General features: G+C 38.7%; 1 protein-coding gene across 4 annotated transcripts in view; it reads right to left on the reverse strand.

The window, feature by feature from the left end:
* The window catches only part of LOC111343078 (proto-oncogene tyrosine-protein kinase receptor Ret-like), a 65883-nt gene that overhangs the window by 47566 nt on the left and 1930 nt on the right, over positions 1-16387 (reverse strand). The window contains exons 2-12 of one of the 4 annotated variants that reach the window (XM_088727769.1): positions 12602-12643; positions 12142-12192; positions 11795-11836; positions 11336-11386; positions 10989-11030; positions 8943-8993; positions 8595-8651; positions 8136-8186; positions 7784-7825; positions 7324-7374; positions 6971-7012 (exon numbers count right to left, since the gene is read on the reverse strand). In XM_088727769.1, the coding sequence (XP_088583895.1) occupies positions 6971-7012; positions 7324-7374; positions 7784-7825; positions 8136-8186; positions 8595-8651; positions 8943-8993; positions 10989-11030; positions 11336-11386; positions 11795-11836; positions 12142-12192; positions 12602-12643 (522 nt within the window). The remainder of the gene's footprint in view (positions 1-6970; positions 7013-7323; positions 7375-7783; positions 7826-8135; positions 8187-8594; positions 8652-8942; positions 8994-10988; positions 11031-11335; positions 11387-11794; positions 11837-12141; positions 12193-12601; positions 12644-16387) is intronic. The other 3 variants (XM_088727770.1, XM_088727771.1, XM_088727772.1) reach the window with 3 other exon arrangements.

Genomic DNA, 16387 nt, shown 5'->3' on the forward strand with positions numbered 1-16387 from the left:
AATTTTCAGAGATTTTTAATAGTGCCATTGGGACATTGGGACTAGGACCCCCCCCCCCTGCGTAGATGAATATATGCTCGATTGTTTTCCGTTTGTTATAGTTGCTATTGTGATATTAGAACTCTGATTTCGCATAATGAAACAAGTTTACCTTTAGTCACCGCTCACTAATTAAAAGTTAATGACAACCGAAACTAGTAACCAATATCAAATTACATAGAACCATTATTTTACGGCTTAGCATGCGGTATTGATTAGGATGGGATCTGAACGTCCCTAGGAGCCTTACTGATCAACAAGACTGTTTTACACGTCATTGTGGATACACAATGACGTAAACTGACTTTTCAACACTCGAAAAGAAATTTCCTATCTCTGCGCGGCCATGTAGTCTACTCCTCTCTACCTTTTGTTACCTAGATAATTGTTGGAGTTTAGCGTTTGGGTCGCTGTGGTCACTTTTCAACATAGATGTATTCAAGGATGTATTCAGTTTTCGAACGGCTGGATTGCATGTTAAGAATCTCTTTTAAAGTGTGATTAAGTGGACTGAAAACGGACTGGTTACTACTCTGTTTACCTTGCTTGCTGCCAGGAAAGCCATACCATCAGCAATTTCTCGAGCAAATTTAAGAAGTTGTTTACATGAAAGAGAACTTGGTGGCTTAACATCTGGATCTTGATAATAATCATCATTGAGACCTCTGCTTTTTCTTAAGAAACCAAGAAGATCACCAAATGGTATGTACTCGAAGAGAACCATAACTGGATCTAAAAATCAAGCAGAACAATCCATGAGTAAAAAAAGGGAAGATTGCATCCTCATCGTAAAATTCTTAAACAAATGAATGGCGGAGGTGAGAATATTGTCACTTTTCCTGGAAAAGATGCCCGACCATCGTTGTCCCCCCTCCCCCTTCATTCTGCGGACCCCGAACGTCTCGACCCAGAACTTAACACGCAGGCCGTTAGGCCTTGGCCTCTCCCACACTTTCAAAAGAAGTAGTCGCTAAACTGCTCAACACGAAGGCGCGCTTTTTTTTAATTATCGATTAGTGAGCAGCACTTCTGCGAACAGTAATTGTAAAACTTGTTGTATTTTCCTACGCGTTTCGTCTAACTGTCGTAGACTTCTTCTGGGAGTTTTACAAGTATGACTAAACGCCTGTATTCATAAGCCGAAGTTACAGTGGGCGGTGACGGTAAAGGCTCGGCCGGACTTACGAACAGGAACAGGCGAAGCCGTGAAAAATTTGTGAAAAATTTAACATGTGAAAGGCAAGGTGAGAAAAATATTTTGGGGGCCACGGTACCGTGGCCCCCAAAATATTTTTCTCACCTTGCCTTTCACATGTTAAATTTTTCACAAATTTTTCACGGCTTCGCCTGTTCCTTTTCGTAAGTCCGGCCGAGCCTTTACGGTCATCGGCCCCTGTAACTTCGACTTATAAATACAGGCGTTTAGTCATACTTGTAAAACTCCCAGAAGAAGTCTACGACAGTTAGACGAAACGCGTAGGAAAATACAACGAGTTTTACAACTACTGTTCGCAGAAGTGCTGCTCACTAGTCTATAATTAAAAAATTGTTAAAAAAGGAGAGGTGCATTAGGGACCTCTGGATCAGTTGTCAATCAACCGTCGTGTGATGAAGAACTCTAAGAGTCAAGTCAGCTTGAGCTATAGGTAATCCAAAGCAGAGAACAGCGGGCGCATTCTTCAAAATTGTTTTATGTTTTCATCACAATACAAGAGTATTTGAGATTTGTATTTCCTCTCTCCAATGGAAATTGTCTTTATTTGTGGCGGTAAATTTGAAATCGAAGTAGGTGGTTCGCACGTTACATCACTGCCACCATGCTGGTGGAAGTAAAATTCTCATTAGCTCCTTTTGTTCGTCTACCAGGCACCTAAGGGACCTCTCATTTTATAGCGCGCCCTCGTGTTTAAGGGTAGGTATTGATATGAGCATTTCAAATGAAGACTACTCGTTCCAAAGATATACATGGGTTAAGTTGTCCAGAAAGCTTTTACCTGAAACAGTTGGTCTTGTAACCTCAGAACGTTGTGAAGGATCATGGGCAATATCAAATGGGTACAACTTACTCGATTGGAGATGCAACTCTTCCAGACGGAACAAGAAAATCGTACACGCTATATAGTGGGCATACCTGACATTGTAACAGCACCCATCAAGCGAATTATATTGGGATGGTGTTGGAGCTGTGTCATGAGTTCGTATTCTGCTAACAAGTCTTGCTTATTTGACTCTGGAGAGTTTTCTGAGACAAAAGATTCGTAAAGAAGAAGGGAAAATATCATCTTCAGTCGTGCGCATATGGTCACATAAAGTAACAAACAAAAGTAGATTTTATGATTTTGTACATCTTTTGTAGCAATAAAGAATTGGTTCATATTTAGTGTGCATTATCGATTTATAGATGCACGCGACAAGTTTGGAGAGCACAAGAGAAGCGTAAGAGTTGCTTGAGGTGACCCAAGAGCATTTATAGCTTCTCAGGTGCAGTCCGAATTTCTCATGTGCAGCCGTAACTCGACATAATTACAGCTAAAAGCATGAACCAATTTTCTTAAAACATTGCAAACACTGATTGTGTACGAAGGATAAGCCTTCTTAAAATTGTGTGCACTTCACCAGGGAATCTTGTGCTAACCGAAAACTATCAATAAAAGGAAAGCCAAAAACGACCAAGAAATATTCCATTCAACTGAAGAAATACTAAATTTGCTGATTAAAAGTGAACCAGAAAGGAAATTTTCTCATGTACGAAACCCGCATACTAGATTCACTGTGCTTTAATCGTTGTAGAAATATTAAAATCATGGCCGGAAAACTGCTTAGCTTTGAATTTAAAATTCTGAAATTGCACAATTTTGAAACATTCCCATTTGCACAATCCCCTGAGGCGGTCAGACCAACATTTAGGAATAACATGCACCGTTCTAAAGAAGAGTCACCCACATCACAAAGCCTCGCTGAAGTCAAAACGCTTAGTTTTCTTTTTTCCAGTCTTAATTGGTACTTCATTTAGAGCGAGGTGCTGTGAACTCCGAAAATAGTTTCGTCGCTTGAAAGAGCTACATGTTCATTTTTGTTTTCCGAATCAAGTATTATTTATTATATTTACTTTTGATTTGAGCTTCAAGAGGTCTATCTCAATCAGGATGAAACGAGAAAAATATCGTGCTAAAAAAAGAAATAAATAAAAAGTAAAAAACGAAAAAATCCAGAAATGCTGCTTTTACTGATAACTTTACTCAAGCCAAAGTGAATGAAAGAATTCCATAAGCTTCATCTTTCAATTTCTCAATGATTTTGCTTGATCACAATGTGCCAGCTTTACCTTTCGGAATCTTGACAGCTACAGTTCCCAGTCCTTCGGCACGGGCTTGAGCAACCACACAGAATGCACCCTTGCCAACATACTTTTCAATGTGGAGCTTGTTCTTTGGGAATTCCCATTGATTTTCTTCTTCTAAGCATGGAAGGTTTGCATACACAGCGCACGTAGTTTGTTCTCGTTCACTGCTGATTGAAGATTGTGAGCGAAGCACCTGATGTTTAAAAGTAGATTCGATTAAAATAAACTTTATGATATAAATGGCGAGAAAAATTTAGACTATTTTGTGATTGGCATTACTATGAGTTTCTTTGATGGTCAAAGGGCGAGACAACTTGGTAAACTTTATTTCTACACCAGATTACCAAACCTATGACCTATGAAAGGATAAAAAAAATTCTTATTACCGAATTGTACTTATTAGGTACGCTTTCATTCCTTCGAGGCTGAGGACTCTTTTTAGAATCGCATTCGCTGTAAAAAAATTTCAGTGAAAATAATGTTAAGTAAGAGACTAGACGTAGAAATGAAAACAAGAACAACTTACTAAGTCCATACTAATTGAGGTAAAATGAACTAGTGACACACTGTTCTGGCTATAAAAGGAAGCTGCAATCAGGCAATTTTTTTTAATTTCAGAATTTTAAAGCTACGATCTGCCTCTCAAGTACCAGTAGAGCGTTACTACCAACTCACCGGAGAGACAACACGCTATCCGAATAACTGTGGTCAATTAGTATCTAAAAATAGGGGGTGGGAGAAAGGGGGATGGGAGCACTGACGTTAAGTGATAATAATAATAATAATAATAATAATAATAATAATAATAATAATAATAATAAACATATATTTTTTTTACGCTGTCTCATTCGTTTATGCATTGCGTACTGTAAATACCTAGACGTAAGGAGTATTTAACATAAAGTGGGCTCTGTAATCATATTAAAGTGAGGTCTTAGATGATCATTTGTCTAACAGTTTGATTGAACATTACTTTCTTTACTCAAATAATATAATAACAATTTTATTTAGCAATAATTTACATAAAATCCTCTACAATACAAAATATTAGCAGCGTAAAAAACGATCCAAAATAACTCACTTTTGGCTCACATCTACAATAATAATAATAATAATAATAATAATAAATGTTTATTCACAATCAATAAAAGGTGAAAGGAGATAAAAGAGATTATCCCTTTGTAGTTTATCTCCTAAGTAAATTTCTCTCTTGCACTGATGTCTTACATGTACTCTTTTCTATATCATTTAAGTGGAGATTAGTTGTGGGGATCGATGATCTTATCACTGATCATTAGCAAGTGGATTACCTTCAATATCATCTATAACAAAACTGATCAACTTACCTCGTTTGAAGTTCAAATAAGTCCTGCAGTTGAGCTTCTGAATGAAAACAATGTATAAATCATAAATAAGAGACATGAAAACCAATTAAGATACCGATCGGTTTTTAAGACTCCAAAGAGGAATCTAGCAATCCCAATATTTTTTTCAACACGCTAAAAAAGTTCCAACTTTCGGCACTGTATGACTCAGGTAACTGTATGATTGCACACTCTTGATCCGGCAGGAATCCCAACGCCCAGTTCACAAACCAAAGTTCTTTTATCTGGGTCAACAACGCTTTTCTGCTTGGCCTTTTACTGTTCCAGCGCATGTCAAGCAAATATATGAAAGAGAAGTGAAACCTTGTGGCTAGATTTTTGAGCAAGGTCCAAAACTAAGGTGCCTCAGGATACTTTTTGCACTTTCGAGAACAAATTTTTAAAGGATTGAAAGGTGTCTAGAAGAACAAAACGAGCTGAAATTCATAAATAAATGATTTTTCTTTTTATGGCAGAGAAAAAAATTTCTTGTTTTCTGGAGTATACTTTTCCTATACGCGTGCTCAATTGCTGTCTTCAGTTCCGTCATATGTTCCCCTTGCACATGCATGCTGGGGTAACCTAAACAGGACAAAAAGCATTTGGATAAAAAAAGAAGAAAATCGAAAGACATTGCACACTAGGGCTTAACTCATCAACAACATCCCAAAACTTGTGAGCTCGTTTTAAAATTTTGTTGACTATAATTTTTTTGAGACAACTGAGATTACTAAGGGGCCGTTTTACCCCTTGTAAAACTCAGTCACGTCAAAGTATTTGGCCTTTTTACACATCATGAATAAAATGAAAAATTATTTCACGTTCATGCGGCATTTGAGACGATGACGTTTCATATAAAAATAAAAATCCAAATTCACATATTATCGATCCATATGAAGTCCATGTCTTGCCAAAACCTAGGTCAAAACCTAACTGCAGTAGATCGAGAACAACACGTACACTTTAAAAACCATCAAAAATCTGGGAATTCATCACGGAGAACAAAATTGGTTCACGAATCACGTTTAACTCAGCTCTTCATTCACGACTTACGTTTAGATAGAAAAATTCGTTTGCGTAGACATGAAAAGATTATAACATCTTTAATCACGATTAACGAATAGAGAAAAATCAAATCACGATTCACAAGAGTAAAAAATCGCCCAATCACGTTTCGCGTTAAAAAATATAGGGGACCCTCATAACTGGCTTGTGTTACCGGAATAGAGGATTTAGAAAAGCAAACGATGGTGTTTATGAACTGCTTAGCATCCAGGAACGCGCACAGTAACATGTCAGCCAAATGATACCTATCGAGCTAGTAAAAATTATGTTAAAAAGCATAGTCCAATTCACAAAGTAAACTTACCTGTATTACGCTTTCTCTTGATAAAACACCCAACTGCTATAGCAATAGCTAGCAAAGCGACGGCGCCAATGACAGCAGCAGCAGCATATAAGCTGGCCTTTGAGCTGTCTGTGACATATATACAAGAGCGAAGTAAATTCACATAGTCTATTCAGCGTTCTTGAAGTTGTATGATTAAACTTTATGATATGTATCTTATGTTCAATTCTCAAACGTGGCCTTTTGATCTTCATGATTTACTCCGACAATCTGTTTTTCCCTACAATTAATGCTCTAGTTTTCTCTCTCTCATCGACCTTTCTTGCTTTGAGCAACTGTTCATCGCAATTTTGTGATCGGACGTATTGGAGGTTATTTATCTCGCATCAGGTTTCTCGATCGAATCCTTGCATTTTCGATTTGAATGTAACCCACACGTTCGTGATCACAAGCGAAACAAATGTCGGATATTTTCTTTCCTTAAAAAAGGACATTGCCGTGGTAATGAATTTCTGTCAAACAGGTATCGGGATTTGGTTTACCAGAATCTGACGTAGGCCGCAAGGTTGATGGTGTTGTCTTAGTTGTGATTACTGTAGTTGTGTTACAGTAGATTAGGCAGGCCGACTCGCAAAATTGGTGTGTAGGCAAAGCAGGATCTCAGTTAACACAGATGATATTTAGGACGTTACATGAATTTTCCGTGGGAACTGTTAAACCAGTGTGACGAGAAAGGCTGGGGTAGGGTGGGAGGGGGGGGGGGAGATTCCCTTCGACAACTGACCAAGGTAACCTTGAGTTCGTCGCGATACCGACATTATTTTACTCAGATCTACGCTTACATATGGATGGATACAACATGATTGTATATCTCACCTGTAGTTGATGTTTTGGGTTTGGCAGTCGCAGATGTTGGTTCTAAAAAAAGCAAAATTGGCGCAGTTCTTTAGCTATCTTAAGTGAGTATAATAACTACGGTTGTAAGTGTTCTTAATTTATAAGAAATGTTTCCCAAACCGTTTTTTGATACAGGTAAAAACTAATTAGATTGTTATTTATCTCGCATCAGGTTTTCCGATTGAATCCTTGCATTTTTAATTTGACTGTAACGCACACGTTCGTGATCACAAGGGAAACAAATGTCGGATATTTTCTATCCTTAAAAAAAAAAACAAAGATATTATCGTGATGATGAATTTCTGTTAAACAGATAGTAGGATTTGGCTTACCAGAATCTGATGTAGGTCGCAAGGTTGATGGAGTTGTCGTAGTTGTGATTACTAATGGATTAAAGATACAATATTCTGTTTAGTGCACTCTTGACAGATGCTGCGCGCGAGATATCGATAAAGAGAGAAGGTGTCTATTACTCCAAAGGATGATTTGGTGAACCACAATGTGTTCGAGTTCTGGAAATCGCGTTACAGTGGAATAGGCAGGCTGACTCGCAAAATTGGTATGTACGCAAAGCAGGATCTCTGTTAACACACATGCTATTTAGGAGGTTACATGAATTTGCCGTGGGAACTGCAAAACCAGTGTGACGAGATAGGCGGGGGTAGGGTGGGAGGGGGGGATATTCCCTCCGACAACTGACCAAGGTAACCTTGAGTTCGTCGCGATACCGACATCGTTTTAGTCAGATCTACGCTTACGTATGGATGGATACAACATGATTGTATATCTCACCTGTAGTTGATGTTTTGGGTTTGGCAGTCGACGGTGTTGGTTCTAAAACAAAGGGAATATTGGCGCAGTTCTTTGGCTATCATAATTGAGCATAATAACTACGGTTGTAAGTGTTCTTGATTTATAGGAAATGTTTCCCAGACGGTTTAATTTGATACAGGCAAAAATGATTTAGATTCTTATTTATCTCGCCTCAGGTTTTTTGATCGAATCCTTGCATTTTCGATTTGACTGTAACGCACACGTTCGTGATCACAAGCGAAATTAATGTCAGATATTCTCTTTCCTTAAAAAAAAAATACATTGTCGTGGTGATGAATTTCTGTTAAACAGATAGTAGGATTTGGCTTACCAGAATCTGATGTAGGTCGCAAGGTTGATGGAGTTGTCGTAGTTGTGATTACTAATGGATCAAAGATACAATATTCTGTTTAGTGTACCCTTGACAGATGCTGCACGCGAAATATCGATAAAGAGAGAAGGTCTCTATTACTCCAAAGGATGATTTGGTGAGCCACAATGTGTTCGAGTTCCGGAAATCGCGTTGCAGCAGATTAGGCAGGCTGACTCGCAAAATTGGTGTGTACGCAAAGCAGGATCTCTGTTAACACAGATGCTATTTAGGATGTTACATGAATTTGCCGTGGGAACTGCAAAACCAGTGTGACGAGAAAGGCGGGGGTAGGGTGGGAGGGGGGATATTCCCTCCGACAACTGACCAAGGTAACCTTGAGTTCGTCGCGATACTGACATCGTTTTAGTCAGATCTACGCTTACGTATGGATGGATACAACATGATTGTATATCTCACATGTAGTTGATGTTTTGGGTTTGGCATTCGACGATGTTGGTTCTAAAAAAAGCAAAACTGGAGGAGTTCTTTAGCTATCATATTTGAGTATAATAACTACGGTGGTAAGTGTTCTTGATTTATAAGAGATGTTTCCCAAATGGTTTTTTGATACAGGTAAAAATTAATTAGAACATTATTCATCTCCCAGCAGGTTTTTCGATCGAATCCCTGCATTTTCGATTTGACTGTAACGCACACGTTCGTGATCACAAGCGAAATTAATGTCGGATATTTTCTTTCCTTAAAAAAAAAATACTTTGTCGTGGTGATGAATTTCTGTTAAACAGATATCAGGATTTGGCTTACCAGACTCTGATGTAGGCCGCAAGGTTGATGGAGTTGTCGTAGTTGTGATTACTGATGGATCAAAGATAAAATATTCTGTTTAATGCACTCTTGACAGATGCTGCGCGCGAGATATCGATAAAGAGAGAAGGTGTCTATTACTCCAAAGGATTATTTGGTGAACCACAATGTGTTCGATGCAATGTTTTGGAGATGTAGTGTCCAGGCCTCCAAGTCCACGCCCAAGGCCCCAGGAACAGGTCTCCGTATTCCTCAAGTAATTTGCCCGTGAACATTTCAGATTAAGTTCTTATTGCATTCGTAATCACCACCAGGCCAAGACTTTCGGAAGTCTGAAATCCTATCAAGGGTTCCGTGTTAGTGTTACCTTTAATGACGTGGAACTTTACCCGGATGATTCTCGTGTTTGACTCTACGACTGCATCGAATTTGCCCGTAACAGTTAATGGCCTGGACGGGTTTTCATTCGTTTGGTACGAGCGCAAAACACTTGTCGACTTCTCCAATTTGATCTTATTGGCAAGTTGCTGCTGAAAGGGGCATTCATCCATTACGTTCACCGACGCTCCTGTGTCGATCAGCACTTTGACTTCGCGGTTTTCGATTTTTATACTTCTTACTGGCCTGGGTTTTGGGTTGCCTTCGACAGCCCCAGCTTGTTCAATCCCACAAAGGGATTCCGCGTCACTGCTATCTGATGGCATCTCCTGATGAACTGTCTTTACGATACTCTTATTTACTTTCCCTTTACTCCTACTGCATTTGGCAAAATGATTCAGCTTCCCGCATGTGATGCATTTCTTTCCCCATGCTGGGCATTTCTCCTTTCCTCCCGCGTGGGAAAATGCGCCTCCATAAAAGTAACACTCTTTGTTGATACCAGTCGAGCTCTTTTCCCTTCCTAATGAGACCCTCATCAACTCTTCCTCGGTATTATTCCCTCGACTTTGTTGCTCCATTTCGATTCTCTTCGCTTGTTTATCCGACAGTTCCTGTGCTCTAGCATAATCTAACGCCTCCTGAAGGGAATGCGGCTTACTGACCAAGCGGTGTCTAACTCTCTTCGATTTTCCTTTTTCAATTAGCTGCATTTCTATTTCAACTTCACGCCAACTCTCTGGAAATTCGCACGGAGTCGCTGCTTGTATTAAACACGTGGTGTAATCATCGTACGACTCGTCTTCCTCTTGGGCTGACTGCCGAAATTGGTATATGCTAAAAAGATCATGTCTATTAGGCTCAATATACTCTAGAGGTTTCTCTCCTGCGGTTTCGAAGTGTTCTCCCGTATCCTATAGTGTGTCGAAGATGTCCTGTACTTTGGGACCAGAACAGTGTAAGAATAGTGCTCGTTTTCTCCCTTTGTCCTTTATATTCATAGCTACAGCGTATACTTTGAATTTTTCGAGATATTTCCTGAATCGAGTGCCGACCGATGTCAGATCTAGGTCCGGGTGAAACGGTCCGAAGCTGAGATTTGTGTCATATGCGGCTATTCGCAGAGATTTCTCGATCGAAACAATTCGATCGAACGCCAATGAGATGATCCTCGTCGCCAACGTAATGTTCTGGAGTTCGCTTATACGGTTCGCTTACAGTTCGCCTAGTTTGTTCGTTATCCAAAAAATATCGCACCCGCCGCTCTCACTTACAGCGCATAATAAATTCTACGTCTCCTGGGGCCTTGGGCGAGGACCTGGAGGGCTGGACAGTACATTCGAGTTCCGGAATTCGCGTTACAGTGGATTAGGCAGGCCGATTCGCAACATTGGTGTGTCGCAAAGCAGGATCTCTGTTAACACAACACAACATTGGTGTTGTACGCAAAGCAGGATCTCTGTTAACACAGATGCTATTTAGGATGTTACATGAATTTGCCGTGGGAACTGCAAAACCAGTGTGACGAGGAAGGCGGGGGTAGGGTGGGAGGGAGGAGATTCCCTTCGAAAACTGACCAAGATAACCTTGAGTTCGTCGCTATACCGACATTGTTTTACTCATATCTAAGCTTACGTATGGATGGATACAACATTTTTGTATATCTACCTGTAGTTGATGTTTTGGGTTTGGCAGTCGACGGTGTTGGTTCTAAAAAAAGCAAAATTGGAGCAGTTCTTTAGCTATTATAATTGAGTATAAGAACTACGTTTGTGAGTGTTTTTGATTTATAAGAAATATTTCCCACACAGTTTTCTGATACAGGTAAAAAATTAATTTTATTCTTACTTTTCTCGCATCAGGTTTTCCGATTGAATCCTTGCATTTTCGATTTGACTGTAACGCACACGTTCGTGATCACAAGCGAAACGAATGTCGGATATTTTCTTTCCTTAAAAAAAAGACATTGTCGTGGTGATGAATTTCTGTTAAACAGATATCAAGATTTGGCTTACCAGAATCTAATGCAGGCCGCAAAGTTGATGGAGTTGTCGTAGTTGTGATTACTAATGGATCAAAGATACAATATTCTGTTTAGTGCACTCTTGACAGATACTGCGCGCGAGATATCGATAAAGAGAGAAGGACTCCATCACTCTAAAGGATGATTTGGTGAACCACAATGTGTTCGAGTTCCGGAAATCGCGTTACAATTGATTAGGCAGGCTGACTCGCAAAATTGGTGTGTACGCAAAGCAGGATCTCATTTAACACAGATGTTTTTTAGGATTTTACATGAATTTGCCGTGGGAACTGCAAAACCAGTGTGACGAGAAAGGCGGGGGTAGGGTGGGAGGGGGGATATTCCCTTCGACAACTGACCAAGATAACCTTGAGTTCGTTGCGATACCGACATCGTTTTACTCAGATCTGCGCTTACGTATGGATGGATACAACATGATTGTATATCTCACCTGTAGTTGATGTTTTGGGTTTGGCAGTCGACGGTGTTGGCTCTAAAAAAAAGCAAAATTGGAGCAGTTCTTTAGCTATCATAATTGAGTATAATAACTACGTTTTTGAGTGTTTTTGATTTATAAGAAATGTTTCCCACACCGTTTACTGATACAGGTAAAAATTAATTTGATTCTTACTTTTCTCGCATCAGGTTTTCCGATTGAACCCTTGCATTTTCGATTTGACTGTAACGTACACGTTCGTGATCACAAGCGAAACGAATGTCGGATATTTTCTTTCCTTAAAAAAAAGACATTGTCGTGGTGATGAATTTCTGTTAAACAGATATCAGGATTTGGCTTACCAGAATCTAATGCAGGCCGCAAGGTTGATGGAGTTGTCGTAGTTGTGATTACTAATGGATCAAAGATACAATATTCTGTTTAGTGCACTCTTGACAGATGCTGCGTGCGAGATATCGATAAAGAGAGAAGGACTCCATCACTCTAAAGGATGATTTGGTGAACCACAATGTGTTCGAGTTCTGGAAATCGCGTTACAGTGGATTAGGCAGGCTGACTCGCAAAATTGGTGTGTACGCAAAGCGGGATCTCATTTAACACAGATGCTATTTAGGATATTACATGAATTTTCCGTGGGAACTGCAAAACCAGTGTGACGAGAAAGGCGGGGGTAGGGTGGGAGGGGGGGAGATTCCCTTCGACAACTGACCAAGATGACCTTGAGTTCGTCGCGATACTGACATCGTTTTACTCAGATCTGCGCTTACGTATGGATGGATACAACATGATTGTATATCTCACCTGTAGTTGATGTTTTGGGTTTGGCAGTCGACGGTGTTGGCTCTAAAAAAAAAGCAAAACTGGAGCAGTTCTTTGGCTATCATAATTGAGTATAATAATTACGGTTGTAAGTGTTCTTAATTGATAAGACATGTTTCCCAGACCGTTGTAAGACATCTCCTTCTGTTGTGATCGAATTTGAAGCTAAGAAAAAGTAATGTAAAGGCACGAATGAGTGATTTTAATTTGAATTACAACTGAAAATATCAGAAATTTTTTTGCTTTTCCACAATTGATCCAAGTGCGTGACATGACACTGATGTGCCACAATCACCAAACCCTACGTCCATTATTATGGAATTATGTGATTCAAGTGTAATCTAAGGTGGTAGATAATTTTTTCAGCGTTATAAAAAGATAACACGAATCATTATTTTATCAAAATTGTCCACGAGAACTCTGAAACGCCTATCCTCCATACCATAATACGCACTAATTGACTGGATGAAACACGATGTACGGACTTCGCATAATGACCTCGAGTGTAATATTTTCCCTCTCCCATCAGGCCGGACACATTCAGTAAGCAATTCATCGTACTACAGTTGCTCTCTCTTTTTTTTTTCCATTCCTTCTTTCGGCTCGCTCTTCGTCTACATTGTGCAAAGAATTGCACATTTTCTGCTCAGAGGAGAAAAACCAACAAATTTCTTGGGTGTACGAACCGCGTAGCAGCTTCAGCATGCTTGTGTCGGTGAGGAAATTGTTTGTGTTGAAAACTTTGAAAAATCTGAAATTCTACGGCTTTTTAAAGTAACTTATATTAGACAGTGCTTTAGGAAATATCAACACCTATAGATAATATCAACCGTTCGAAAAATGAAGCGAAAAACTTACATGTTTCTTGAATTTACGAGACCCGGCGTGTGATAGTTTCACCCTCCTTGGATTGTTGTTTACAAGAATTCAACCAGAAAATTTATGATTTTAAAACAAAATATTCTATTGAACAACACTTTTGGGACATATCAAAATGATCATTACCAGTTCTAATAAAGAGTCCTCAATGTCGCAAAGTCTTAGCTGAATTCAGAAAATTCAGTTTTGTTTTCAGCCATAATTCGCACCGGGTTTGGGAAAGAAGTATCGTCAACTTCAGATGAATTTCGTCGCTTTTAAGAGCTACATGTTCGTTGATATTCGAAACGAGTAATACTCGGTATACTTTCTATTCATTTCAAGCCATAAAAGAACTTTCTTGAAAGTTTTGGAACCTCGCGGCTAAATTGGAAACTCGACAGGAACTTTCACCGACAATTCGCCTTTATCACGGAGCCGCCATCTTGAATTATTCAATACCCAATTGAACATGAAAGCGAGGTCACGCGCGGTAAGGTCACCTTTGCAATCATGCCGAACCGAGATTACTGTTGTGTGCCTTTGTGCCAAAATAATAGATCAAAGCAGCAGTTATCATTTCTTTTCATCAATTTCCAAAAGAAAAAGCCTTAAAGCGTCGATGGATTATAAATATTAGGTGGGATGAAGGGAAAACATTCGAGGTAAAACAATTTTATTTTGATTTTTCATAGTCCATTGTTTTTTTACAAATTTTAAGGAAACAGTCATTCTGTAAACAACTGCAAGAAATGCTGGACAAACGTTACTGTTAGATTCCACACTGGCCTCTCATCCTTACAATTCCTTGTAAGTACTTTTAATGCCGTAAAACCAACCGTAGACAATGGTCTTGGTCACAAATACAGCGAATTAGGAATAAGGAAAAATCTGATGTAGAAGTCATGAGGAGCACTGTCAAAACATGTAAACTTTCTTTATTTGACCAATTTTACATGTGCCTCACTAAGTTAAGGCTGGGTACTTTAAGCGAAAAATTGGCTGAGGATTTCAATATTTCTGTTTCAACTGTAAGTCGTGTATTTTTATCATGGGTTTACTTTCTGTATTTTTTATCATGGGTTAACTTTCTGTATTTTGTATTGGGGACCCTCCCTATCTGGCCATCTAGACCTAAAACTGATAAGCATTTGCCAAAATGTTTTAAGTTACTGTATTCCAAGTTCCGTGGTATTATAGGTGCTTTTGAAATCAAGGTGCAGGCACCTTCTAGCATGGTTTTAAACAGTCCATGTTATTCATCATACAAGAGCCACACAACATACAAGGGTAATGTTGTTATATCACCCTTGGGTGAGGTGATTCATGTGAGCTCACTTTTTGAGGGAAGTATATCTGATAAAGAATTAGTAAGCCAATCAGGACTTTTAAACTTGCTTGACAAGGGCGAAGAAATTATGGCAGACAAGGGTTTTACCATTGGTGATCTTTTAGAGCCAATAGGATGTACGGTTACAATGCCTACCTTTCTATCAAGCAAGGGGAAGTTTTCTACGAAGGGAATAGATAGTAGCAAGCAGGTACATAATTTAAGAGTTCACGTAGAGAGGGCCATTAGAAGGGTTAAGGAACTTCACTTTTTTGATAGGATAATTCCCCTTACTGTAGCAGGAAGTATTAACCAAATGTGGACAGTAGCTTGTCTAATTAACAATTATTCCACGAGCGCGCGTTGGATATGAGATGATAGATAGCCAACGAGGCGCGTAGCGCCGAGTTGGCTATAATCATCTCATATCCAACAAGTGCGAGTGGAATAATTGTTTTATTAAAAACGTTAAATTAAATTATTAAATTTTATTAAATTTTTAGCTCTCTTTTAATTTTAAGCTGACACGTACGCTTACCATATTTGTAGATTATGGTATATTGGCTGATATACCATAATGGCTAAGCCAATAAAAAGTCTTGAATTGCATTATACAATGATCTAGTTTTTAATAATAGCTAATTTTCAAGGACCCTTATTTTATAACCGATCATAAACAGTGATTTTAAAATTCAAAATGAGATTTATTGGGATACTTTCACAGTGTCAGCAAGAGCAAAAGAGGTTGTTCTCTTTGTTAGATACCCATATATGATTGAAATATAATACAATTTTCTTTTTAACCCAGCCTAACTCCTGGTTCATGTAGTTGACATAATGTTAGGGAAAGCAGCTTATTCAATTCACCTGGTTTTTGTTGCCTTTAAACATTAAAATATAATAAAATGTTAAATTATAAACGCTTTTGCTTTCTTGTGTTGTTATATTCAACAGGTTTCCCAACTGAACCAGGCATATGTCAATTGCAAAATAAATATTTTTGTAATAAAGTACTTTTTTATTGGATACATCATAGAGGGTGATAGTTAAAATAACAAAGGTGCAGTTTTTCATGCATTTCTGAAAAAAACCTGTCTGTCAAAGTAAATTCTCTCGCAATGAAATTCTTGTCGGCAATACACAAAACTGCAATCATTTCTCACTATTTCAACTGTCGATGAGCGCTTAAAAACAACTGGCAATGAATGAGATTCCTCGTTCTTTCTCCTGGTACGGTCGCATCTCGCTCGAACCGTAATGCTTAAATCAGCATCTTTGACCATTTCCACTGCAATTATTATTTGAATATATCAAATTGATTCATTGTCGGACTAATGCAAGAACAAAACTATAAAGACGGATGTCACTCCGACTACAACAGACTCTGGAAGCTAGAAACTTAAACTCCGTTAAAAAATTGATAGCCTCGAGTAAGAGTCTGCTGGACAGGGAAGTTATCTTTTGCATATTTTACAATCGAATCATTGAAAGAAGCGAAATATTTATTAAATTTCTATGCCAAAATTCAAATGTTTTTATCTGTTTGACACGATGCCATGTTTGTTTACCACGCGTGACCT

Source organism: Stylophora pistillata, chromosome 7 (genome assembly GCF_964205215.1).
Source record: "Stylophora pistillata chromosome 7, jaStyPist1.2, whole genome shotgun sequence".
NCBI lineage: Eukaryota > Metazoa > Cnidaria > Anthozoa > Scleractinia > Pocilloporidae > Stylophora > Stylophora pistillata.